General features: G+C 52.4%; 1 protein-coding gene across 1 annotated transcript in view; it reads right to left on the minus strand.

Annotated features, from left to right (window-relative positions):
* doc2a (double C2-like domains, alpha) overlaps window positions 1-27,444 on the minus strand; it is a 117,155-nt gene that overhangs the window by 25,727 nt on the left and 63,984 nt on the right. The window contains 4 exon segments of the mRNA XM_085974403.1: window positions 1,366-1,430; window positions 1,432-1,518; window positions 10,493-10,552; window positions 11,376-11,502. Coding sequence (XP_085830529.1) covers window positions 1,366-1,430; window positions 1,432-1,518; window positions 10,493-10,552; window positions 11,376-11,502 — 339 coding nt within the window.

Below are 27,444 nucleotides of genomic sequence, written 5' to 3' on the forward strand. Positions count from 1 at the left end.
CATAGCAAAAAGGTACAGTTTTTCCAACATTCTGTAGGTGTCAATCGATTTGACATTTGTTGGGTACATACAATATTACTTTGAAACAATATTAATTTTAAACAGTCCTTTGTACTTCATTTGGTACGTTCAATATTAATTTTAAACAGTCTTAATTTTTAAAACAGTCCTCAGGTTTGTGACATGTTGTTTACATATTTGGCCCCAAGGTATGGTCTGTCTCCCTTCTCCCAGGACTAATCTCAATTTTGACAGGTCATCCAATTCCTTGAAATCTGGGGTTGTTTGGCTTAGCTTGTTGAATAATATGTTTCTTGATGTGTTTGAATTTTTCGCATTTTAGGAGGAAATGCATTTCTGTTTCAACCTCGCCAGCCAGGAACATTGATCGCATATTCTATTCTCTCTAGGCTGCCAGGATTTCTTGTATCTGCCTTTTTCAATTTTCCAGTTGGTGGTCGCTTAGTCTGTACCTGGTGAGGGGTCTGGTCCTCTGTTTTGTGTCTCTGATGGTCGTGAGGTAGTCTGCCAGTTTATTTCTCTCTATTTCTGTCTGTCTCTCTGTCCTCTCTCTCCTCTGTCTCTCTCTCTCTGTCTCTCTTTCTGTCTCTCTCTCCCTGGTCTCTCTCTCTCTGTCCTCTCTCTCTATCTCCCTCCTCTCTCTCTGTCCCTCCTCTCCTCTCTCTCTGTCTCTCCCTCTCCTCTTTCTGTCTCTCTCTCTGTCTCTCTCTCTCTGTCTCTCTCTCTCCCTCTCTCTCTCTGTCTCTCTCTGTCTCTCTCTCTCTGTCTCTCTCTCTCTCTCTGTCTCTCTCTCTCTCTGTCTCTCTCTCTGTCTCTCTGTCTCTCTCTCTCTCTGTCTCTTTCTCTCTCTCTCCCTCTCTCTTTCTGTCTCTCTCTCTCTCTCTCTTTTAACAGAGTGAGAATTCCAGGCCGGGTTTTTCAGAAGACTCTTCACGCTCCAATTCCCTTGTCCTCCCACGTACAGCTGATCGAGGGTGAGCTGGGAGGAGAAAGCTCCTGTTTTCCAATCACTAATTCGGGCTGAGGAGAGCCGCCACCAGCTGCTCGCACCCAGAGTGAAGCCTGCGGCCTGAGTGAGAGTGAGACCTGAGCAAGAGAGAGGGGCCCGAGTGAGGAGAGTGAGGCCTGCGGCCTATCAGGGGAGTGATGCCCACGCGGGAGTGAGGGCCTGGCGCCTGTCAGACACAGTGTGGCCTGGGGCTGGAGCGTGTGTGGTGGTCCTGGGGCCTATCAGAGAGTGAGGCCTGAGCGGGAGAGTGAGGCCTGGGGCCCTGAACGGAAGTGAGGCCTCTCAGAGTGGGCCAGGCTCTTTAACGGCATAAGGCCGCCTTTCATTGTACTTACATTTTGACGTAGGGGTCGGAGAAGCCGTTGGCGTCCATCGCGGCCAAGTGAGCGCATCGCAAGATGGGAGACCACCAGCCCACAGCGCTGAGAGCCATACTGCAAACCGATCAGGATCCGGCCGCGCTCCTCCAACTGCTGCTCATCGTCCAACTGGGCGAGAGAGGGAGAGAGAGAGTGAGGGAGAGAGCGAGTTGAGGGAGCAAGAGAGTGACGGAGAGGGAAAGAGAGAGAGAGAGTGAGGGAGCGAGGAAGGAGAGGGGGGGAGAGAGAGAGAGTGAGGGAGCGAGGGGGGAGAAAGAGAGAGTGGGGAGCGAGGGCATGAGGCAGAGAGAGAGGGATAGAGAGAGTGAGGGAGCGAGGGGGGGAGAAAGAGAGAGTGGGAGCGAGGGAGTGAGGCAGGGAGAGAGAAAGTGAGGGAGAGAGAGTGAGGGTGAGGGGGGGAGAAAGAGAGAGTGGGAGCGAGGGAGGGAGAGAGAGCGAGGGTGAGAGAGAGTGAGGGAGGAGAGGGAGGGGGGAGAAGAAGAGAGACAGGGAGCGAGGGAGGAGCGAGGAGAGCGAGGAGGGAGAGAGAGAGAGGCGAGGGAGAGAGAGGGAGGGAGAGAGAGAGAGCGAGGGAGAGAGAGTGAGGGAGAGAGAGAGTGAGGGAGCGAGGGGGGAGAAAGAGAGAGTGGGGAGTGAGGGAGTGAGGCAGAGAGAGAGGGGAGAGAGAGTGAGGGAGCGAGGGGGGGAGAAAGAGAGAGTGGGGAGCGAGGGAGGAGAGAGAGAGCGAGGAGGGAGAGAGAGAGCGCGAGGGGAGAGAGAGTGAGGGAGAGAGTGAGGGAGCGAGGGGGGAGAAAGAGAGAGTGGGGAGCGAGGGGAAGAGAGAATGAGAGAGGGAGGGGGAAAGGGAGAGAGAGAGGGAGGGAGGAGAAGGTGAGAGAGAGAAGGGTAAGAATGAGATTGATGTGGCAGAGAAGGCAGCGAATTTGATGTTAACATTATTCATGCAAGGCCCAGGAAATAACCTCAGCACAGGTCGGGGATGGAGCCTGGGCCTTTCCTGCTCTCTGTGTGTGTGGGGCTCAGCACAGGCCGGGGGTGGAGCCTGGTACTTTCCTGCTCTCTGTGTGTGTGGGGCTGAGCACAGGCCGGGGGTGGAGCCTGGGGCCGTTCCTGCTCTCTCTGTGTGGGGGCTCAGCACAGGCCGGGGATGGAGCCTGGGCCTTTCCTGCTCTCTCTGTGTGTGGGGGCTGAGCACAGGCCGGGGATGGAGCCTGGGCCTTTCCTGTTCTGTGTGTGTGTGGGGCTCAGCACAGGCCGGGGGGTGAGCCTGGGCCTTTCCTGCTCTGTGTGTGTGTGGAGCTCAAGCACAGGCCGGGGATGGAGCCTGGGCCTTTCCTGCTCCCTCTGTGTGTGGGGCTCAGGACAGGCCGGGGGGTGGGAGCCTGGGCCTTTCCTGCTCCCTCTGTGTGTGGGGGCTCAGGACAGGCCGGGGGGTGGAGCCTGGGCCTTTCCTGCTCCCTCTGTGTGTGGGGCTCAGGACAGGCCGGGGATGGAGCCTGGGGCCTTTCCTGCTCTCTCTGTGTGTGGGGCTCAGGACAGGCCGGGGATGGAAGCCAGGGCCTTTTCCTGCTCTCTGTGTGTGGGGCTCAGCTCAGGTGGGGGATAGAGCCTGGGCCTTTCCTGCTCTCTCTGTGTGTGGGGCTGAGCACAGGCCGGGGGTGGAGCCTGGGCCTTTCCTGCTCTCTCTGTGTGGGGGCTCAGCACAGGCCAGGGATGGAGCCTGGGCCTTTCCTGCTCTCTGTGTGTGGGGCTGAGCACAGGCCGGGGATGGAGCCTGGGCCTTTCCTGCTCTGTGTGTGTGTGGGGGCTCAGCACAGGCCGGGGGTGAGCCTGGGCCTTTCCTGCTCTGTGTGTGTGTGGAGCTCAGCACAGGCCGGGGATGGAGCCCTGGGCCTTTCCTGCTCTCTCTGTGTGTGGAGCTCAGCACAGGCCGGGGATGGAGCCTGGGCCTTTCCTGCTCCCTCTGTGTGTGGGGCTCAGGACAGGCCGGGGGGGTGGAGCCTGGGCCTTTCCTGCTCCCCTCTGTGTGTGGGGCTCAGGGACAGGCCGGGGGGTGGAGCCTGGGCCTTTCCTGCTCTCTCTGTGTGTGGGGCTCAGGACAGGCCGGGGATGGAGCCAGGGCCTTTCCTGCTCTCTGTGTGTGTGGGTCCTCAGCAGAGGCCGGGGGTGGAGCCTGGGCCTTTCCTGCTCTCTCTGTGTGTGGGGGCTCAGCTCAGGCCGGGGGATGGAGCCAGGGCCTTTCCTGCTCTCTGTGTGTGTGGGTCCTCAGCAGAGGCCGGGGGTGGGAGCCTGGGCCTTTCCTGCTCTGTGTGTGTGTGGGGCTCAGCACAGGCCGGGGGTGGAGCCTGGGCCTTTCCTGCTCTCTGTGCATGTGGGGCTCAGCACAGGCCGGGGGTGGAGCCTGGGCCTTTCCCTGCTCTCTGTGTGGGGCTCAGGACCAGACAGGGTGAGGTAACAGAGAGGCCAGGGCTGAGCATGGGTCAGGGTTTAGCAGCTGTAGGGTTAAGGACAGACATGGGACGGGGGGGAATCACAGCCCACTGATCCGAGCCACTCTCTGACAACATGGTCATGTTTTCCACCGCACCAACACCCGCTAATTACTGGGCTCTCCAATACAGCACAGTGACGTGGACAGTCCTGAATCATGGGCCTCAGCAGTGGGGACACCTGATCACAGTCAGGCAAGAGGAAGAGAGAGAGAGGGGAGAGAGAGAGAGAGACAGAGAGAGTGGGGCGAGAGAGAGGAGGGAGAGAGAGACAGAGAGAGAGAGAGAGACAGAGAGAGAGACAGAGAGAAAGAGAGAGAGAGAGAGGGGGGGGAGAGAGGGAGGGAGACAGAGAGAGACAGAGAGACAGAGAGAGAGAGAGAGGGGGAGAGAGAGAGAGAGAGAGGAGAGGGAGGGGAGAGAGAGAGAGAGAGAGAGACCGAGAGAAAGAGAGAGAGAGAGGGGGGAGAGGAGGGAGGGAGGGAGGACAGAGAGAGACAGAGAGAGAGAGAGACAGAGAGAGAGAGACAGAGGGGGGAGAAGAGAGAGAGAGAGAGAGAGAGTGGGGCGAGAGAAAGAGGGAGAGAGAGAGAGAGACAGAGAGACAGAGAGACAGAGAGAGAGACAGAGAGAGCGAGAGACAGAGAGCGACGGACAGAGAGCGAGGGACAGAGGGATGTAGTGTATGTACCTTTAAGAGAGAACTACTTTTACAGCTCCTGCATACTGTAGTACCGGCAGTGGACCACACCTGTATATAAGCCTTGAGCATGCCTCTGTACCCCCAGTCTTGAGACTACCTACTCCAGTAAAACACCTGTTGATTGTTAAGTTACAGCATCCGTGTAGTTATTGAAAAACATCATACTCTCAGAATCACGGATCTAACAGTGGCGACGAGTGTCGATTCGAATCTACCTGCAAACTCTGCATTTCCCTTTGAGGGTTCACTCCGGGAGGGCGGTGGAAGAAACTCGAGGCCAGAAGCACGGGCGTCGACCACGAGCAAACCGCCCAGTCGTCTGGCAGAGAGTGACCATCGCAGGGGAGGCTGTGGAGAGCCGGGCTTTGGTTCCCCCAGCCACGACGATTAGCAACAGACTGACGACAGGTACAGCGCAGACCCTCCCCGGACAGCGGCGGCTGGAGCCGACCGACGGCAGAGAAAAAGCCGAGCAGCAATCGACGGGGTAAGAGAGAGGGTGAAGCGTACAGGGCGCAGCCGGGGGTTGAAAAACCGAGCGGCATCGAGGAAAAAACAAAACGGAGAGAGGGTAAAGCAGCAGCCGGGTTCAGGACCGAGCGGCGGGAAACGGGAAAGGCGCACAGAAAAAAAAACACGCAGAGCACAGCCAGGGCTCAAGGGCTGAACAGTGTCCGCGGGGAGAAGAAGGGAGAGCGCGGGAGACGCCATTGAGCCGCGGAGAAGAAGGAAGAGCGCGGGAGGACGCCATTTTTAGAAGCCGCAGCGGAGAAGAAGGGCGAGCGTGGGAAGAAAGGAAAGCGTGGGAGACGCCATTTTGTGCCAGCGGAGAAGAAGGGAGAGCGCGGGGGACGCCATTTTTGACAGTTAAATCACACCCAGGGATGCCGAAGAGTGGCAGTATCTCTACGTTCGACAATGAAGTCGAAGATTGGGCGACATATGTGAAACGTATTGAGGTGTACTGCAGGGCGAATGAAGTGCCAGATGCTAGGAAAGCACTGGTTTTGTTAAATTCCATGGGTGCAAAAACTTATGGGTTACTGCGAAACCTAATAACCCCAGAGAAGCCCGTGGATAAGAATTTCGAAAGCATACTAGAAATCCTACAGGACCACTTAAACCCCACACCGCTGCTGATAGCAGAAAGATTTAAGTTCCATAAAAGGAACCAACATAAAGACGAAAGAAATGCTGAGTACTTAACAGAACTGCGCAAGCTATCGAAACACTGCCAGTTTGGAGTGGGACTAGCAGATACGTTAAGGGACAAGTTTGTGTGTGGGCTTCAAAGTGAAGGAACCCAGAAACGGCTTCTATCAGAAAAGGATCTTACGCTGGACAAGGCTTTCAGCATGGCAGTATCACACGAAGCAGCCGCAAGGGGCGCTGCAGACATACAACGGAGACCGCAAGAATATGGCACCAAAGAAATGTCCTATGGAACAGGGAAGTGTTATCGCTGCGGCAGAACAACACACGACCAGAAGGATTGTTGGTTCAAGGACCAAGTGTGCAGACAGTGTGGAAAAGCAGGACACATAGCAAGAGTCTGCAGGTCTGGGAAGAAAACCAACAGCAAGAAATCTCCACAGGAGAAGTACAAAAGGGTACAAAAGGTGATGGACAGTAATTCAGACGAACAGAAAAGTGATACAGACTCCAGAAGCAAGGAGCTGGGTTGTCCGAAACTACATAAGGTAACCAAAATGGAGGATCACCAGACTATCTGGGTTACACTCAAGATAGATGGAGTCCAAGTGAAAATGGAATTGGACACAGGATCAGCCCTAACAGTCATAAACCAAAGGGATGACAAGCGGCTATTTTCACATATACCCTTGAAAGCTACAGAGATTGTCTTGAAGACGTACACGGGGCAAAAAGTTTTCCCCAAAGGAAAAATAAGGGTGAAAGTGATATACAAAGGCCAGGAAATACCTAAAATGGACTTATATGTATTGCCAGATGGAGGACCACCACTGCTAGGACGTGAATGGATCCGGAAGATACAATTAGATTGGCATTCCATACAGGCACTGAAGGTTGAGGCCAAAAAGGATGACGACGTCACACCTGGATGACTGTCAAAAATGCTAACTGACGCACAGGAAGTGTTCCAGGAGGGACTCGGAACACTAAAAGGCATAACAGCAACGATTAAAATAGAGGAAAACGCAAGCCCAATGTTTCTTAAGGCCAGACCAGTGCCTTATGCGATCAGACCAGCCGTCGAAGCAGAGCTGGAAGGGTTGGAACGTTCAGGAGTACTGTCCAAAGTAGACTGCAGCGAGTGGGCTACACCCATCATTCCTGTAATGAAGAGGTCATTGAGTAATACACCTGGGGAACCAAAGAAGGTCCGCATCTGTGGGGATTTTAAGGTGACAGTGAACCCAGTCCTTCACACGGTACAATATCCGCTTCCACGAATTGAGGATATTTTCGCCTCGCTATCTGGAGGTAAACGCTTCACCAAAATTGATCTAGCCCAGGCGTACTTGCAAATGGAGGTAGAAGAAGCCTCGAAACAATACCTCACGATCAACACTCATAAAGGTCTCTACCAATACAACCGGTTGGTGTTCGGGGTAGCATCGGCTCCGGCTATTTGGCAAAGGGTGATGGATCAAGTCTTGTAAGGGATTCCAGGGACCCAGTGTTATTTGGACGACATCCTGGTCATGGGCGAAAATGACAGTGATCACCTCGCCAACCTGGAGAAGGTGCTCACCAGATTAAAGGAATATGGGCTACGAGCTAATCGCCACAAGTGCGAGTTTTTCCAGAAGCAGATCTCGTATTGTGGCCACGTTATCGATGAAGAGGGGTTACATAAGTCCCCTGAAAAGATTGAGGCAGTAGTCAAGGCTCCAGTGTAGTGTATGTACTTTGAAGAAGGAACTATATTCTGCAGCCCCTGTATACTGCAGTACCAGTAGTGACCACCACGGTATATAAGCCTGTGTAGTAACTTTGTACAGTAGTTCCAGTTTTGTCTCCATTCAGTAAACACCTGTTATAACCAACTCCTGCAGTCCGTGTCTCAATTACACACGGACGTTACACTGGCGACGAACAGATCCGAACTTACCTACAGTTCTGCACCACCTCACGGGGATCCATCCCTGAAGCGAAGTTGTTAGAGGTCGATGCCAGAAGGTCCAAAACGCCCCACCACAAGCCCCTCTACATCCATGGGAGTGGCCCTCATCTCCATGGCAAAAGGGTGCATATTGATTTTGCTGGTCCATTCATGGACTCAATGTTCTTAATAGCAGTGGATGCTCATTCGAAATGGCCTGAGGTGACAAAAATGTCCTCAACCACTACAGAGAAAACGATTGCAGTCCTACGGACCATATTTGCCAGGAACGGCTTGCCAGAGCAGATTTGCTCTGATAATGGACCACAGTTTGTGTCCGAAGAGTTTCGGAAATTTATGAGAAGGAATGGGGTAAGGCATTACACATCCGCCCCGTATCATCCAGCCACAAATGGATTGGCTGAGAGGTTCGTACAAACCTTTAAAAAGGCGATAAAGGCCATGTGCGATGATGAAATTCCACTACAGCATAAGGTGGACAATTTCTTATTAGCCTACCGAAATGCAACACATGCAGTTACCAACCAGACCCCGGCCATGATGTTCTTTAACCGAAGGTTGAGATCTCGTCTGGATTTGCTCAGACCAAATGTGCGAAGAAATGTTGAGGATAAACAATTCCAGCACATCAATGAGAAGCCGACAAGGAGCTTCAACGTAGGACAACCAGTCTTGGCCCGTGACTACCGAACAGAGAAATGGCAACCCGGAACGATATGCACAAGGCAGGAGCCATTAATGTACACAGTGGATGTCGGGGAGAACATTGTGAGACGCCACGTCGATCAGATCTTAGCGTCACAGGAACGAGTCAACCCCATGTCTCGCGTACCTGGGGATGACCCCGACATACCGGCACCATCTACCTCAGAACCAGTAGCCGTGGAAACCGATGAACTAACCGACGAAAAGGGGCCAGAATCGCCTCCGCACCAAGAACAAGAACCTCAGGAAAGGCACTATCCCGAAAGGATCAGGAAGCTGCCCCAAAGACTGAATCTATCAATGGACTATTGTTGTTTAATGTACATGTTAAAGTGTTAATTGTTATTTGAATATTATGGGTACTGCTAATCTAAAAGGGGAGGAATTGTAGTGTATGTACCTTTCAGAGAGAACTACTTTTACAGCTCCTGTATACTGTAGTACCGGCAGTGACCACACCTGTATATAAGCCTTGAGCATGCCTCTGTACTGTCAGTCTTGAGACTACCCTACTCCAGTAAACACCTGTTGATTGTTAAGTTACAGCATCCGTGTAGTTATTGAAAAACATCATACTCTCAGAATCACGGATCTAACAAGGGACAGAGAAAGAGAGAGAGAGAGAGAGAGAGACAGAGACAGAGAGTAGGGAGAGAGAGACGGAGACAGAGAGTAGGGAGAGAGAGAGAGAGAGACAGACAGAGACAGAGAGTAGGGAGAGAGAGACAGAGAGAGAGAGAGAGAGACTGAAAGACACCAGTCAGTGTACAAATATCTCCCTGAGAGAGAGGGACTGAGCGACACCAGTCAGTGTACAGATATCTCCCTGAGGGAGAGGGACTGAGAGACACCAGTCAGTGTACAGATACCTCCCTGAGAGAGAGGGGACTGAGACACCAGTCAGTGTACAGATATCTCCCTGAGAGAGAGGGACTGAGAGACACCAGTCAGTGCACAGATATCTCCCTGAGAGAGAGGGACTGAGAGACACCAGTCAGTGTACAGATATCTCCCTGAGAGAGAGGGACTGAGAGACACCAGTCAGTGTACAGATATCTCCCTGAGAGAGAGGGACTGAGCGACACCAGTCGGTGTACAGATATCTCCCTGAGCGAGAGGGACTGAGAGACACCAGTCAGTGTACAGATATCTCCCTGAGCGAGAGGGACTGAGAGACACCAGTCAGTGTACAGATATCTCCCTGAGGGAGAGGGACTGAGAGACACCAGTCAGTGTACAGATATCTCCCTGAGAGAGAGGGACTGAGAGACACCAGTCAGTGTACAGATATCTCCCTGAGTGAGAGGAACTGAGAGAAACCAGTCAGTGTACAGGTATCTCCCTGAGGGAGAGGGACTGAGACACACCAGTCAGTGTACAGATATCTCCCTGAGAGAGAGGGACTGAGAGACACCACTCAGTGTACAGATATCTCCCTGAGAGAGAGGGACTGAGAGACACCAGTCAGTGTACGGATATCTCCCTGAGAGAGGGACTGAGAGACACCAGTCAGTGTACAGATATCTCCCTGAGGGAGAGGGACTGAGAGACACCAGTCAATGTACAGATATCTCCCTGAGAGAGGGACTGAGAGACACCAGTCAGTGTACGGATATCTCCCTAAGAGAGAGGGACTGCGAGACACCAGTCGGTGTACAGATATCTCCCTGAGAGAGAGGGACTGAGAGACACCAGTCAGTGTACAGATATCTCCCTGAGAGAGAGGGACTGAGAGACACCAGTCAGTGTACAGATATCTCCCTGAGAGAGAGGGACTGAGAGACACCAGTCAGTGTACAGATATCTCCCTGAGAGAGAGGGACTGAGAGACACCAGTCAGTGTACAGATATCTCCCTGAGAGAGAGGGGACTGAGAGACACCAGTCAGTGTACAGATATCTCCCTGAGAGAGAGGGGACTGAGAGACACCAGTCAGTGTACAGATATCTCCCTGAGGGAGAGGGACTGAGAGACACCAGTCAGTGTACAGATATCTCCCTGAGAGAGAGGGACTGAGAGACACCAGTCAGTGTACAGATAGCTTCCTGAGAGAGTTGATTCCTGATTTTGAGACGTTACCTCTTTCAGATAGAAGGAGATCCCTCTCAAAGCTGTCGTCATTGCTGTTGGCGACGGGAGCTGTTGGAAAGAGACGAGAATTTTAGAATACAATCAATGTGTTCCGTCCAAATAGCCACCCCGCCTCGGCCCCGCCTCTCCCCAGGGTACAGGTCCCCATGGCCACTGACTCTCCCCGGGGTACGGGTACCCATGGGCACCGACTCTCCCCGGGGTACAGGTCCCCACAGGCACCGACTTTCCCCGGGGTACGGGTACCCACGGGCACCGACTCTCCCCGGGGTACGGGTCCCCACGGGCTCCGACTCTCCCCGGGGTACAGGTCCCCACGGGCGCCGACTCTCCCCGGGGTACAGGTGCCCACGGGCACCGACTCTCCCCGGGGTACAGGTGCCCATGGGCACCGACTCTCCCCGGGGTACAGGTCCCCACGGGCACCGACTCTCCCCGGGGTACAGGTCCCCACGGGCGCCGACTCTCCCCGGGGTACAGGTGCCCACGGGCACCGACTCTCCCCGGGGTACAGGTCCCCACGGGCTCCGACTCTCCCCGGGGTACGGGTACCCATGGGCACCGACTCTCCCCGGGGTACAGGTCCCCACAGGCACCGACTCTCCCCGGGGTACGGGTACCCATGGGCACCGACTCTCCCCAGGGTACGGGTCCCCACAGGCACCGACTCTCCCCGGGGTACGGGTACCCGCGGGCACCGATTCTCCCCGGGGTACGGGTCCCCACGGGCTCCGACTCTCCCCGGGGTACGGGTCCCCGCGGGCACTGACTCTCCCCGGGGTACGGGTCCCCACGGGCACCAACTCTCCCCGGGGTACGGGTCCTCCACGGGTCCCTTCGACCATCCCCTTCCCCTTCGCCCCCTCCTCACCGGCGGGAATCTCTCCAGGACGATATTGAAGTGTTTCCACTGGTCGGGTTTCAGCCTCCGCAGTGCCACCCGGGTCTCCCCAATGAACTCATTGTGGCTCAGCTTGTCTTCATCGCAGACTGAGACCCTGAGGAGGTAACGGAGGCTGGCGTTAGCGGCAGAGGAAGATCCCAAACACAGCCACCTCCCCAAAACCACGCGAGGATTGTTATCGAGAGGCCTCAGCAGATCTGCTGCTGAGTTCTCCGCACCCCCGCAACATCCCCGGGAAGAACCAAGCCATTGTCTTCGGACCCCGCCACAGACACCGTTGCCCAGCCACCGACACCATCCCTCTCCATGGCAAGTCTCTGAGGCTCAACCAGACTGCTCGCAACCTCCCCGTCCTATCTGACCCCGAGATTGGATTCCAACCCCATGTCCTCTCCACCACCAAGACCTCCTACTCCCACCTCCGTAACATCGCCCGTCTCCAGCCCTACAATTCTCATCCTCCTGTTCAAATCCCTCCATGGCCCTCGTCCCCTCCCTATCTCTGTATCCTCCTCCAGCCCTACAATTCTCATCCTCCTGTTCAAATCCCTCCATGGCCCTCGCTCCCCTCCCTATCTCTGTATCCTCCTCCAGCCCTACAATTCTCATCCTCCTGTTCAAATCGCTCCATGGCCCTCGCCCCCTCCCTATCTCTGTAACCTCCTCCAGCCCTACAATTCTCATCCTCCTGTTCAAATCCCTCCATGGCCCTCGTCCCCTCCCTATCTCTGTATCCTCCTCCAGCCCTACAATTCTCATCCTCCTGTTCAAATCGCTCCATGGCCCTCGCCCCCTCCCTATCTCTGTAACCTCCTCCAGCCCTACAATTCTCATCCCCCTGTTCAAATACCTCCATGGCCCTCGCCCCCTCCCTATCTCTGTAACCTCCTCCAGCCCTACAATTCTCATCCTCCTGTTCAAATCGCTCCATGGCCCTCGCCCCCTCCCTATCTCTGTAACCTCCTCCAGCCCTACAATTCTCATCCCCCTGTTCAAATACCTCCATGGCCCTCGCCCCCTCCCTATCTCTGTAATCTCCTCCAGCCCCTACAATTCTCATCCTCCTGTTCAAATCCCTCCATGGCCCTCGCCCTCTCCCTATCTCTGTTATCTCCTCCAGCCCCTACAATTTTCATCCTCCTGTTCAAATCCCTCCATGGCCCTCGTCCCCTCCCTATCTCTGTAACCTCCTCCAGCCCTACAATTCTCATCCTCCTGTTCAAATCCCTCCATGACCCTCGCCCCTCCCTATCTCTGTAACCTCCTCCAGCCCCTACAATTCTCATTCTCCTGTTCAAATCCTTCCATGGCCCTCGCTCCCCTCCCTATCTCTGTAAACTCCTCCAGCCCTACAATTCTCATCCTCCTGTTCAAATCCCTCCATGGCCCTCGCCCCCTCCCTATCTCTGTAATCTCCTCCAGCCCCTACAATTCTCATCCTCCTGTTCAAATCCTTCCATGGCCCTCGCTCCCCTCCCTATCACTGTAACCTCCTCCAGCCCTACAATTCTCATCCTCCTGTCCAAATCCCTCCATGGCCCTCGCTCCCCTCCCTATCTCTGTAACGTCCTCCAGCCCTACAATTCTCATCCTCCTGTTCAAATCCCTCCATGGCCCTCACCCCCCTCCCTATCTCTGTAACCTCCTCCAGCCCCACAATTCTCATCCTCCTGTTCAAATCCCTCCATGGCCCTCACCCCCTCCCTATTTCTGTAACCTCCTCCAGCCCCACAATTCATATCCTCCTGTTCGAATCCCTCCATGTCCCTCGCCCCCTCCCTATCTCTGTAACCTCCTCCAGCCCCACAATTCATATCCTCCTGTTCGAATCGCTCCATGGCCCTCACACCTCTCCCTATCTCTGAAACCTCCTCCAACCTCCACAATTCTCATCCTCCTGTTCAAATCCCTCCATGGCCCTCGCCCCCTCCCTATTTCTGTAACCTCCTCCAGCCCTACAATTCTCACACTCCTGTTCAAACCCCTCCATGGCCCTCACACCTCTCCCTATCTCTGTAACCTCCTCCAGCCGTACAATTCTCATCCTCCTGTTCAAATCCCTCCATGGCCCTCACCCCCTCCCTATTTCTGTAACCTCCTCCAGCCCCACAATTCATATCCTCCTGTTCAAATCCCTCCATGGCCCTCGCCCCCTCCCTATCTCTGTAACCTCCTCCAGCCCCTACAATTCTCATCCTCCTGTTCAAATCCCTCCATGGCCCTCGCCCCCTCCCTATCTCTGTAACCTCCTCCAGTCCCTACAAATCTCATCCTCCTGTTCAAATCCCTCCATGGCCCTCACCCCCACCCTATCTCTGTAACCTCCTCCAGCCCCACAATTCATATCCTCCTGTTCGAATCCCTCCATGTCCCTCACCCCCCTCCCTATCACTGTAACCTCCTCCAGCCCCTACAATTCTCATCCTCCTGTTCAAATCCCTCCATGGCCCTCACCCCCCTCCCTATCTCTGTTATCTCCTCCAGCCCCTACAATTCTCATCCTCCTGTTCAAATCCCTCCATGGCCCTCGCCCCCTCCCTATTTCTGTAACCTCCTCCAGCCCTACAATTCTCACACTCCTGTTCAAACCCCTCCATGGCCCTCACACCTCTCCCTATCTCTGTAACCTCCTCCAGCCGTACAATTCTCATCCTCCTGTTCAAATCCCTCCATGGCCCTTGCCCCCTCCCTATTTCTGTACCCTCCTCCAGCCCCACAATTCATATCCTCCTGTTAAAATCCCTCCACGGCCCTCGCCCCCCTCCCTATCTCTGTAACCTCCTGCAGCCCTACAATTGTCATCCTCCTGTTCAAATCCCTCCATGGCCCTCACCCCCACCCTATCTCTGTAACCTCCTCCAGCCCCACAATTCATATCCTCCTGTTCGAATCCCTCCATGTCCCTCACCCCCCTCCCTATCACTGTAACCTCCTCCAGCCCCTACAATTCTCATCCTCCTGTTCAAATCCCTCCATGGCCCTCACCCCCCTCCCTATCTCTGTTATCTCCTCCAGCCCCTACAATTCTCATCCTCCTGTTCAAATCCCTCCATGGCCCTCGTCCCCTCCCTATCTCTGTAACCTAATCCAGCCCTACAATTCTCATCCTCCTGTTCAAATCCCTCCATGGCCCTCCCCCCTCCCTATCTCTGTAACCTCCTCCAGCCCCTACAATTCTCATCCTCCTGTTCAAATCCCCCCATGGCCCTGCCCTCGTCCCCTCCCTATCTCTGTAACCTAATCCAGCCCTACAATTCTCATCCTCCTGTTCAAATCCCTCCATGGCCCTCCCCCCTCCCTATCTCTGTAACCTCCTCCAGCCCTACAATTCTCATCCTCCTGTTCAAATCCCTCCATGGCCCTCGCCCCCTCCCTATCTCTGTAACCTCCTCCAGCCCCTACAATTCTCATCCTCCTGTTCAAATCCCTCCATGGCCCTCATCCCCTCCCTATCTCTGTAACCTCCTCCAGCCCCTACAATTCTCATCCTCCTGTTCAACTCCCTCCATGGCCTTCGCCCCCCTCCATTACTCTGTAACCTCTTCCAACCTCAACAATTCTCAAACTCCTGTTCAAATCCCTTCATGGCCCTCGCCCCCCTCCCTATCTCTGTAATCTCCTCCAGCCCCTACAATTCTCATCCTCCTGTTCAAATCCCTCCATGGCCCTCACCCCCTCACTATCTCTGTAATCTCCTCCAGCCCCTACAATTCTCAACCTCCTGTTCAAATCCCTCCATGGCCCTCGCTCCCCTCCCTATCTCTGTAACCTCCTCTGTTGAGTCTGTGTTTACAAGTGCAGTTATACTGAATAACAGGACACATATACATAGAGATAGGAACAGGAGTAGGCCATTCGGCCCTTCGAGCCTGCTCCGCCATTCAATGAGATCATGGCTGATCTTCGTCTGAGATCATAGCTGATCTTACCAGTTCAGTACCCCGTCCCCGCCTTTTCTCCGTAACCCTTAATCCCCTTAGCCTTCAGAAATATATCCAATTCTCTCTTGAAAATATTTATTGAATTAGCCTTCACAGCCCTCTGTGGCAGGGAATTCCACAGGCTCACCACTCTTTGAGTGAAGAAATTCTTCCTCATCTCTGTTTTAAATGATTTGCCCGCTATTTTTAGACTGTGGCCCCTGGTTCTGTGCTCCCCGGCCATTGGAAACATTCTCTCTGAATTCAGCCTGTCCAGGCCTGCCATAATTTTATATGTTTCGATGAGATCCCCTCTCAATCTTCTAAACTCCAGTGAGTACAAGCCCAAACTATTTAATCTCTCTTCGTAGGTCATTCCCGCCATTCCAGGTATCAGCCTGTTGAATCGCCGTTGCACTCTTTCCATGGCAAGAACATCCTTCCGCAGATGGGGCGACCAAAACTGTACACAATACTCCAGATGCGGTCTCACCAGCACCTTGTACAGCTGTAGTAAGGTATCCCTATTCCTATACTCGAACCCCCTTGATATGAAGGCCAACATACCATTTGCCTTCTTAATCGCCTGTTGCACCTGCATGCTCTCCTTCAGTGACTGGTGCACAAGAACACCCAGGTCCCTCTGCACTTCCCCATCTCCCAATCTATTGCCATTTAGATAATAATCTACCCTCCTGTTTTTACCCCCAAAGTGGATAACCTCGCATTTATCCACATTATAGTGCATCTGCCACGTATCCGCCCATTCCCCCAACCTGTCCAAATCGCACTGTAGCCTCCTGACATCCTCATCAGAGCCCACCCCTCCTCCTAGTTTAGTGTCGTCAGCGAATTTGGAAATATTGCATCCAATTCCCTGATCCAGATCATTTATATATATTGTGAACAGCTGGGGTCCCAGGACAGATCCTTGCGGCACCCCGCTGGTCACTGCCTGCCACTCCGAAAACGAGCCGTTTATTCCAACTCTCTGTTTTCTATCTGCCAGCCAGTTCTCTATCCACGTTAATACTTTGCCCCCAATCCCATGAGCCTTAATTTTGCATGATAATCTTTTGTGTGGAACCTTATCGAAGGCTTTCTGGAAGTCAAGGTACACCACATCCACTGGCTCTCCCCCATCTATTCTACCAGTTACCTCCTCAAAAAATTCCAGCAGATTAGTCAAACACGATTTACCCTTTGTAAATCCATGTTGACTCTGTCCGATCCTTTCCCCATTTGTCAAGTGCTCCGCTATTTTATCCTTAATAATGGACTCTAGCATTTTGCCCACAACCGATGTAAGGCTTACTGGTCTATAATTCCCTGCTTTCTCTCTACCCCCCTTTTTAAATATTGGGGTAACATTAGCTACCCTCCAATCCACGGGTACTGTTCCCGAGTCAATGGAGTTCCGGAAGATGATCCTTAGAGCATCTGCTATCTCCAGGGCCACCTCCTTAAGTACCCTAGGATGTAGTTTATCAGGCCCCGGGGATTTGTCGGCCTTCAGTCCCCTCAACTTACCCAACACCATATCCCTAGAGATACTAATTTCTGTCAGCTCCTCCCTCTCATTAGTCCCTATGTTTGCCGATATTCCTGGGAGGTTATTTGTGTCCTCCTTTGTGAATACAGAACCAAAGTATGAGTTTAATTGGTCTGCCATTTCCTTATTCTCCATTATATATTCTCCCGAATCGGACTGCAAGGGACCGACTTGGGATTTTACCAGTCTTTTCCTCCTGATATACCGATAAAAGCAGACTACAGAAGTAAGTAAACAGGTCTTTAGTGATTGAGGGTCAGGGCGGAACTGAGGTACACTTTGCTCCGCAGGGTTTATAATCCGGTGTGGTCACCACCGGTACTACAATGTACAGGAGCCATTGAAAAGTAGTCCATCACCTTAAGGTATCCTCTTAAGGTAGTACAGGTTACATACACTACAATTCCTCCCCTTTTAGCTTAACAGTGGACACCCCCAATTAATACACTACATGGATAACATATATACAATTTACACACAAGAACTGTTCAAAGATTCAGTCTCTGAGAAGGCCTCCTGATCCGGCCCGGATAACGCCTTTCAGGGATCTCTGGTTCCCGTTGCTGGGGTGACTCATCCACTTGATCTCCTATGGATTCAACATCATCCGATACGTTCGAGTCTGAGGTAGATGCTACAGGCTCAATAAGTTCTTCAACTGGTGTCTCTGCCGTAGACATGGGGTCGACCCTTGTTCTCGATTCCACAAGTTGGTCAGCATGACGTCGTATTACGTTCTCTCCAACGTCTACCGTGTACATCAAGGGTCCCTGTCGTGCACAAATTGTCCCAGGTTGCCATTTATCATCCCTATAGTCCCTGACCAACACTGGTTGTCCTATTTCAAAACTACGAGTGGCCTTTTTACTTACATGCTGGAATTGCTTGTTTTCGACTTCCCGTCGCACATTGGGTTTTAACAAATCCAAACGGGACCGCAACCTCCTGTTATAGAACATTATGGCAGGGCTTTGATTTGTCACTGCATGCGTGGCATTTCGATACGCCATTAGGAAATTGTCCACCTTGTGTTGTAGTGGAATATGATCTTCACTCATGGCCTTTATCGCCTTTTTGAACATTTGTACAAATCTCTCGGCCAACCCATTTGTAGCCAGATGATATGGGCCAGATGTATAGTGTTTCACCCCATTCTTTTTCATGAATTTCTGGAATTCTTCTGACACGAACTGTGGTCCGTTGTCTGAACATATTTGCTCCGGCAATCCATTCCTTGCAAATATGGTTCTTAGAACTGCAATCGTCTTCTCAGAGGTAGTGGTCGACATCTTAATCACTTCTGGCCATTTAGAATGTGCGTCTACTGCTATCAAAAACATGGAATCTATGAATGGACCTGCAAAGTCAATATGTACACGTTGCCATGGGGCTGAAGGCCATTCCCACGGATGCAGCGGTGCAATTGGAGGTGCGTTCTGAACTTTTTGGCACCCTGAGCAGCTTTTAGTCAGATCCTCTATTTGTTTGTCGATACCTGGCCACCACACATAAGCCCTAGCAAGGCTTTTCATCTTGACTCCCCCCAGATGACCTTTGTGCAATTCTTTTAGAACTCCCTCCCTTAATTTAGGAGGAATAATCACCCTTGTTCCATACATCAATGTTCCATGACATACGGACAGCTGTTCTCGTCTGGCTGAGAATGCTGGTAACAGTGGGTCGCCATGTGCTGGCCATCCCTTCACTGTCAAGTCGTAGACCCGAGACAGTGTCGGGTCATTTCGGGTCTCTCTCTCAATACCCGCATTGGTGACTGGTAAGCATTCGAAGCACGGTGGCATAGTGGTTAGCACTGTTGCCTCACAGCGCCAGGGACCCGGGTTCAAATCCGGCCTCGGGTGACTGTCTGTGTGGAGTTTGCACATTCTCCCCGTGTTTGCGTGGGTTTACTCCGGGTGCTCCGGTTTCCTCCCACAGTCCAAAGATGTGCGGGTTAGGTTGATTGGCCATGATAAAAAAAATTGGCCCTTAGTGTTAGGGGGGATTAAATATGTGGGGTTACGGGGATAGGGCTTGGGTGGGATGGCTGTCGGTGTAGGGACCGGGTGCTAGGGTTTGGATGATCAGCCATGATCTCGTTGAATGGCGGAGCAGGCTCGAAGGGCCGAATGGCCTACTCCTGCTCCTATCTTCTATGTTTCTATGATGGTCGAGTGAAATATCTCGACAGGGTCAACTGCCGGTGCCTCTTCCGCTGTAGGTAGTGGCAGGCGCGACAGCCCATCAGCATTTCCATGTTGCTTTGTACCTTTGAATTCAATATCATATTGATGTGCCCCTAGGAAAAGGGACCATCTCTGAAGCCTCTGCGCCGTCATTACCGGAACACCCTTCTTAGGGTTGAAAATGGAAACCAACGGCTGGTGATCTGTCAGCAGCGTAAACTTTTGGCCTTGCATGTAATGGTTAAATTTCTTAACTCCCCACACGAGGCTGAGAGCCTCCCTATCTATCTGAGCATAGTTGCGCTCAGCGGAGGTCAATGATCTGGATGCAAAAGCGACTGGCCTTTCCGAGCCATCTGGAAACTTATGTGAGAGCACTGCCCCGATACCATATGGAGAAGCATCACAAGCTAAGCGAATAGGCAGCGTTGGGTTAAAGTGAGCAAACACTTCCTTAGAGGTGATCAGTGCCTTGCTCTTTCGAAAAGCCCGCTTACAATCATCACTCCACTTCCATGGTATTCCCGTTTGCAAAAGAGTGTTTAGCGGGTGTAACACCGTGGATAAATTTGGAAGAAACTTGTGGTAATAGTGAACCAACCCGAGGAACGACCTCAACTGGGATACATTTTCCGGTGCTGGAGCTTTGACAACAGCTTCGATCTTGTCAGGTGACTTATGGAGCCCCTCCTGGTCAATGACGTGGCCGCAGTACGAGATTCGCTTTTGAAAGAACTCGCATTTCTGGCGATTAGCTCTTAGCCCATATTCTTTCAATCTGATGAGCACCTGCTCCAAATTCGCGAGGTGATCATTATCGTTATCTCCTGTAATCAGGATGTCATCCAGGTAGCATTGTGTGCCTGGGATTCCCTGCAATACCTGCTCCATGGCCCTTTGCCAAATCGCTGGAGCCGATGCCACTCCAAAAATCAGCCTATTATACCGATACAAGCCCTTATGTGTGTTGATCGTGAGATACTGTCATGACGCTTCATCAACTTCCATCTGTAGGTATGCCTGCGCCAGGTCTATCTTGGTGAAGTGCTTCCCGCCAGACAGCGAAGCGAAGCTATCTTCAATCCGCGGAAGCGGATATTGCACCGTGTGAAGAACTGGATTAACAGTGATCTTGAAATCGCCACAGATGCGAACCTTCCCAGGTTCCCCCGGCTTGTTGCTCAACGAACGCTTCATGACAGGAACAATGGGTGTAGCCCATTCGCTCCAGTCCACCTTGGACAGTACCCCTGAACGTTCTAGCCCTTCCAGCTCTGCTTCCACAGCAGGTCGTATCGCATAAAGCTTTGAAAAATTTTGGGTTTGCATGTTCTTCAACCTTGATGGTTGCCGTAATTCCTTTCAGTGTTCCAAGTCCCTGTTGGAACACCTCCTTAGCATCGTCTAAGATTTTGGACAGTCGTTTAGGTTTGACGTCGTCCTCCTTACAGGCATCCACAGTCAGTGCTTGTATGGAATGCCAGTCCAAATTTATTCTCCGGATCCATTCCCGTCCCAGTAGTGGCGGACCTCCATCAGGTAACACATACAAGTCCATTTTCTGACTTTCTTTACCATTGTAAACCACATTTACTTTTATCTTTCCTTTGGGGTATACTATTTGCCCCGTGTATGTTTTCAATACAATCTCCGTATCCCTCAGGGGAATGTGCGAGAATAACCTTTTGTAATCTTGCTTATTCATGACCGTTAATGCCGACCCTGTGTCCAATTCCATCTTCACTTGGACTCCTGCTATCCGGAGCATGACCCAGATAGTTTGGTGGTCTGCTGTGTTACCCACATTATGTATTTTCAGACAACCCAGTTCCTTACTGCTGGAGTCTGAATCCGTCTTCTGTTCATCCGAACTGTTCTCTGTCACCTTGTGTACTTTTTTGTACTTCTCCTGCGGTGACTTTTTGCTGCTGGTCTTCTTTCCTGACCGGCATACTCTCGCTATGTGACCAAGTTTGCCACATTGCCTGCATTCTTTGTCTTTGAACCAGCACTGGTTCTGGTCATGCGTTGTCCTTCCGCAACGATAGCACTTTGCTGTGTCCAATGCCATTTCATTGGTGCTGAATTCCAGTGGCCTTTGCTGTATCTCTGCAGCGCCCCGTGCTGCTGCCTCGTGGGATGCTGCAATGCTGAAAGCTTTGTCCAGCGTAAGATCCTTTTCCTCTAGCAGTTGCTTCTGGGTTCCTTCCCTTAGGAGCCCACACACAAACTTATCTCTCAGTGCGTCTGCTAGTCCTGTTCCGAACTGGCAGTACTTTGATGACTTGCGCAGTTCTGTTAGGAATTCAGCGTTGCTTTCTTCTTTAAGTTGAATTCTTTTGTAGAATTTAAATCGTTCCGCTATCAGCAGCAGTGTGGGGTTTAAATGCTCTTGCAGGATAGTAACAATATCCGCGAAACTCTTCCCTACCGGTTTGTCTGGGGTCACCAGGTTCCTTAATAACCTGTACGTCTTCACACCCATCGAGTTTAATAGGGTTAGTGCTTTCTTATCATCCGGTACATCATTCGTTGTACAGTAAACTTCGATGCGTTCCACATAAGTGGCCCAATCTTCCACATCGTTATCAAAAGCAGTGATGTTACCCGTTTTTGGCATCCTTGCTGAGTTTCTCCTTTCCCTTCGGATATTATTTAATATGATGACTTTTTTTTAAATTTAAGATGGCGGCTTTTCCCGCGCTTGTCTTCTTCCCCCGCCGACTCAAGATGGCGATTCCCGCGCTGTTGCCGTCCACGCCTCCCAGCGGTCCTTCCTGCCTTTATTTTCCTTGCGCTGCTGCTCTCGTTGCCCCGCCGCTCCCGTGGTCCTTGTGGCAATAAAACGCTTTTCTGGCTGCTGCGCGTCTCTGCCCCGATTGTAGTCCGGCCCCTGACATCGGCTGCGGTCATGTTCTCCGCCCTTTTCTTCATTTTCCCTCCCCTTCCCCCACTGACAACTCGGCCGACTTCCCCCCCCGTGCCGCTCGATCGGGCTTACCCGCCGCTGTCGTAGAGGTGATGATCACTGCCTGTTGCCGATGTTGGACTTCGTGGCCAGAAAACCAACCCGTGTTCCTGATGGCCTCCCGTGCGATGCAGTGCTCAGCAGGATGTTGAGGGCTGATGCCCTTTTTCGACGCCCGTTCCTGAGGACGAAGCTTCCTTGGATGCAAAACTGCCGCTAGGTACGATCAGACTCGTCGCCACTGTTGAGTCTGTGTTCACAAGTGCAGTTATACAGAATAACAGGACAGAGGCTACAGAAGTAAGTAAACAGGTGTTTAGTGATTGAGGGTCAGGGGGGAACTGAGGTACACTTTGCTCCGCAGGGTTTATATACCGGTGTGGTCAACACCGGTACTACAATGTACAGGAGACATTGAAAAGTAGTCCATCACCTTAAGGTATCCTCTTAAGGTACTACAGGTTACATACACTGCAACCTCCAGCCCCTACAATTCTCAACCTCCTGTTCAAATTCCTCCATGACCCTCGCCCCCTCCCTATCTCTGTAACGTCCTCCAGCTCTACAATTCTCAACCTCCTGTTCAAATCCCTCCATGGCCCTTGCCCCCTCCCTATCTCTGTAACCTCCTCCAGCCCCTACAATTCTCATCCTCCTGTTCAAATCCCTCCATGGCCCTCTCCCCGCTCCCTATCTCTGTAACCTCCTCCAGCCCCTACAATTCTCATCCTCCTGTTCAAATCCCTCCATGGCCCTTGCCCCCTCCCTATCTCTGTAACCTCCTCCAGCCCCTACAATTCTCATCCTCCTGTTCAAATCCCTCCATGGCCCTCTCCCCCCTCCCTATCTCTGTAACCTCCTCCAGTCCCTACAATTCTCATCCTCCTGTTCAAATCCCTCCATGGCCCTCTCCCCCCTCCCTATTTCTGTAACCTCCCCCAGCCCCTACAATTCTCATCCTCCTGTTCAAATCCCTCCACATCCCTCTCCCCCCTCCCTATCTCTGTAACCTCCCCCAGCCCCTACAATTCTCATCCTCCTGTTCAAATCCCTTCACATCCCTCGCCCCCCTCCCTATCTCTGTAACCTCCTCCAGCCCCTAAAATTCTCATCCTCCTGTTCAAATCCCTGCATGGCCCTCACCCCTCCCTATCTCTGTAACCTCCTCCAGCCCCTACAACCCTCCCTATCTCTGTAACCTCTTCCAGACCCTACACCCCTCCCTATCTCTGTAACCTCCTCCAGCCCCTACAACCCTCCCTACCTCTGTAACCTCCTCCAGCCCCTACAACCCTCCCTATCTCTGTAACCTCTTCCAGCCCCTACCACCCTCCCTATCTCTGTAACCTCCTCCAGCCCCCTACCACCCTCCCGATCTCTGTAACACCCTCCAGCCCCCTACAACTCTCCCTTTCTCTGTAACCTCCTCCAGCCCCTACAACCCTCCCTACCTCTGTAACCTCCTCCAGCCCCTGCAATCCTCCCTATCTCTGTAACACCCTCCAGCCCCCTACAACTCTCCCTTTCTCTGTAACCTCCTCCAGCCCCTACAACCCTCCCTCTCTCCTCCAGCCCCCTACAACCCTCCCTATCTCTGTAACCTCCTCCAGCCCTACAACCCTCCCTATCTCTGTAACCTCCTCCAGAACCCTACAACCCTCCCTATCTCTGTAACCTCTTCCAGCCCCTACCACCCTCCCTATCTCTGTAACCTCCTCCAGCCCCTGCAACCCTCCCTATCTCTGCAACACCCTCCAGCCCCCTACAACTCTCCCTCTCTCTGTAACCTCCTCCAGCCCCCTACAACCCTCCCTATCTCTGTAACCTCCTCCAGCCCTACAACCCTCCCTATCTCTGTAACCTCCTCCAGAACCCTACAACCCTCCCTATCTCTGTAACCTCCTCCAGCCTCTACAACACTCCCTATCTCTGTAACACCCTCCAGCCTCCTACAACTCTCCCTATATCTGTAACCTCCTCCAGCCCCTGCAACCCTCCCTATCTCTGTAACCTCCTCCAGCCCCTACAACCCTCCCTCTCTCTGTAACCTCCTCCAGCCCCCTACAACCCTCCCTATCTCTGTAACCTCCTCTAGCCCCCTATAACCCTCCCTATCTCTGTAACAACCTCCAGCCCCAAACCCTCCCTATCTCTGTAACCTCCTCCAGCCCCCTACAACTCTCCCTATCGCTGTAACCTCCTCCAGCCCCGACAACCCTCCCTATCTCTGTAACACCCTCCAGCCCCCTACAACTCTCACTATATCTGTAACCTCCTCCAGCCCCTACAACCCTCCCTCTCTCTGTAACCTCCTCCAGCCCCCTACAACCCTCCTTATCTCTGTAACATCCTCCAGCCTTACAAACCTCCCTATCTCTGTAACCTCCTCCACCCCTCCACCCCTCCCTATCTCTGTAACACCCTCCAGCCCCTACCACCCTCCCCATCTCTGTAACCTCCTCCAGCCCCTACAGCCCTCCCTATCTCTGTAACCTCCTCCAGCCCCTACAACCCTCCCTATCTCTGTAACCTCCTCCACCCCTCCACCCCTCCCTATCTCTGTAACACCCTCCAGCCCCTACCACCCTCCCCATCTCTGTAACCTCCTCCAGCCCCTACAGCCCTCCCTATCTCTGTAACCTCCTCCAGCCCCTACAACCCTCCCTATCCCTGTAACCTCCTCCAGCCCCTACCACCCTCCCCATCTCTGTAACCTCCTCCAGCCCCTACCACCCTCCCTATCTCTGTAACCTCCTCCAGCCCCCACAACCCTCCCTATCTCTGTAACCTCCTCCAGCCCCTTCAACCCTCCCTATCTGTGTAATCTCCTCCAGCCCCTACAACTCTCCCTATCTCTGTAACCTCCTCCAGCCCCTACAACCCTCCCTATCTCTGTAACCTCCTCCAGCCCCTTCAACCCTCCCTATCTCTGTAACCTCCTCCAGCCCCTACAACCCTCCCTATCTCTGTAACAACCTCCAGCCCCAAACCCTCCCTATCTGTGTAATCTCCTCCAGCCCCTACTGTTAGATCCATGTATCTTAATGTTGTGTCCTTCAATAATCAGACAAAGACTGCAGGGAACGATCAACAGGTGTTTACTGAATGAGGGTTCAAACTGCAACTGACTGTACACATCACTACTCAGGGTTTATATACAGGTGTGGTCACTGCCGGTACGACAGGATACAGGAGCTGTAAAAAGTAGTTCTCCCCCTTAAAGGTACATACATTACAATTCCTCCCCTTTTAGATTAACAGTACCATAACACTCATTTAACAATTAAATATCAACTAATTACAATTAACACTTTTAACATGCAACATTAACTGAAAATAGTCTATTTATCAATTCAGTCTTTGGGGAGGCTTCCTGATTCTTTCTGGATAACGCCTTTCCTGAGTGTCTCGCTCTTGGTGCGGAGGCGATTCTAACACCCTGTCGTCATTTGATTCATCAGCTTCCAATGCTATTGTTTCTGAGGTAGATGCGACCTGTACGTCGGGTTCCTCACCAGGTACGTATGGCCGAGACATGGGGTTGACTCGTTCCTGTGACTCTAGGATCTGGTCAGCATGGCATCTCACAATGTTCTCCCCAACATCCACTGTGTACATTAGTGGCCCCTGCCGTGTGCATATCGTTCCTGGTTGCCATTTCTCTGTTCGGTAGTCGCGGGCCAAGACTGGTTGCCCTACATTGAAGCTCCTTGTCGGCTTCTCATTGATGTGCTGGAATTGCTTACTCTCAACATCTCTTCTTACATTTGGTCTGAGCAAATCCAGACGAGATCTCAACCTTCGGTTAAAGAACATCATGGCCGGGGCCTGGTTGGTGACTGCATGTGTCGCATTTCTGTAGGCTAACAGGAAATTGTCCACCTTATGCTGCAGTGGAATGTCGTCATCGCACATGGCCTTTACTGCTTTTTTAAAGGTTTGTACGAACCTCTCAGCCAATCCATTTGTGGCTGGATGATACGGGGCGGATGTGTAATGCCTTACCCCATTCCTTTTCATAAATCTTCGAAACTCTTCGGACACAAACTGTGGTCCGTTATCAGAGCAAATCTGCTCTGGCAAGCCGTTCCTGGCAAAAATGGTCCGTAGGACTGCAATAGTTTTCTCTGTGGTGGTGGAGGACATTTTGATCACCTCAGGCCATTTCGAGTGCGCATCCACGGCTATTAAAAACATTGAGTCCATGAATGGACCAGCAAAATCAATATGCACCCGTTGCCATGGAGTTGAGGGCCACTCCCATGGGTGTAGAGGGGCATGTGGTGGTGCATTTTGGACCTTCTGGCATCCTGAGCAGCTCTTTGTCAGGTCCTCGATTTGCTGATCGATCCCCGGCCACCACACATAAGCCCTAGCAAGGCTTTTCATTTTCAACCCTCCCAGATGACCTTCGTGAAGCTCATTGAGCACTCTCTCCCTTAACTTGGGTGGAATTACCACTCGGGATCCACACATCAAGGTCCCCTGGCATACTGACAGCTGTTCTCTTCTGGATGAGAATGCTGGCAACAGTGAGTCGCCATGTGCTGGCCATCCCTTCACCGTCAAATCATATACCCGAGACAGTGTCGGGTCATTTCGGGTCTCCTTCTCTATACCAGCGTTAGTTACTGGCAAGCATTCAATTATAGTCGAATGAAATATTTCGACAGGATCCACTGCTGGTGCTTCCTCCATAGTAGGCAGTGGCAGGCGTGATAGCCCATCAGCGTTTCCATGCTGTTTCGTGCCCTTATACTCGATTTCATATTGGTGTGCCCCTAGAAAAAGGGACAATCTTTGTAGCCGTTGTGCAGTCATCACCGGAACGTCCTTCTTTGGATTAAAGATGGAGACAAGTGGTTGGTGGTCAGTCAGCAAGGTGAACTTCTGCCCGTGCAGATAGTGATTGAACTTTTTCACTCCCCACACTAGGCTGAGGGCCTCCCTGTCAATCTGGGCGTAGTTACGCTCAGCTGAGGTTAGTGACCGAGACGCAAAGGCTACTGGCCTCTCCGATCCGTCCGGGAATTTGTGCGACAGCACCGCTCCAATGCCATAGGGTGATGCATCACATGCCAACCGAATTGGTAGTGCTGGGTTGAAATGAGCCAACACCTCTTTTGATGTGATCAATGCTTTGCTCTTCTGGAAAGCTCGTTTACATTCGTCATTCCGCTTCCATGGTACCCCTGTTTGCAGTAGGGTGTTCAGTGGGTGTAGTACTGTAGACAAATTCGGCAAGAACTTATGGTAGTAGTTCACCAGCCCGAGGAACGACCTCAGTTGTGACACATTTTCCGGTGCTGGAGCCTTGACTACTGCCTCAATCTTTTCAGGGGACTTATGTAACCCCTCTTTATCAATAACGTGGCCACAATACGAGATCTGCTTCTGGAAAAACTCGCAT

Source organism: Somniosus microcephalus, unplaced genomic scaffold, assembly GCF_052327205.1.
Source record: "Somniosus microcephalus isolate GS21.2 unplaced genomic scaffold, FLI_Smic_1.0 unresolved_chr1, whole genome shotgun sequence".
NCBI classification, from domain to species: domain Eukaryota; kingdom Metazoa; phylum Chordata; class Chondrichthyes; order Squaliformes; family Somniosidae; genus Somniosus; species Somniosus microcephalus.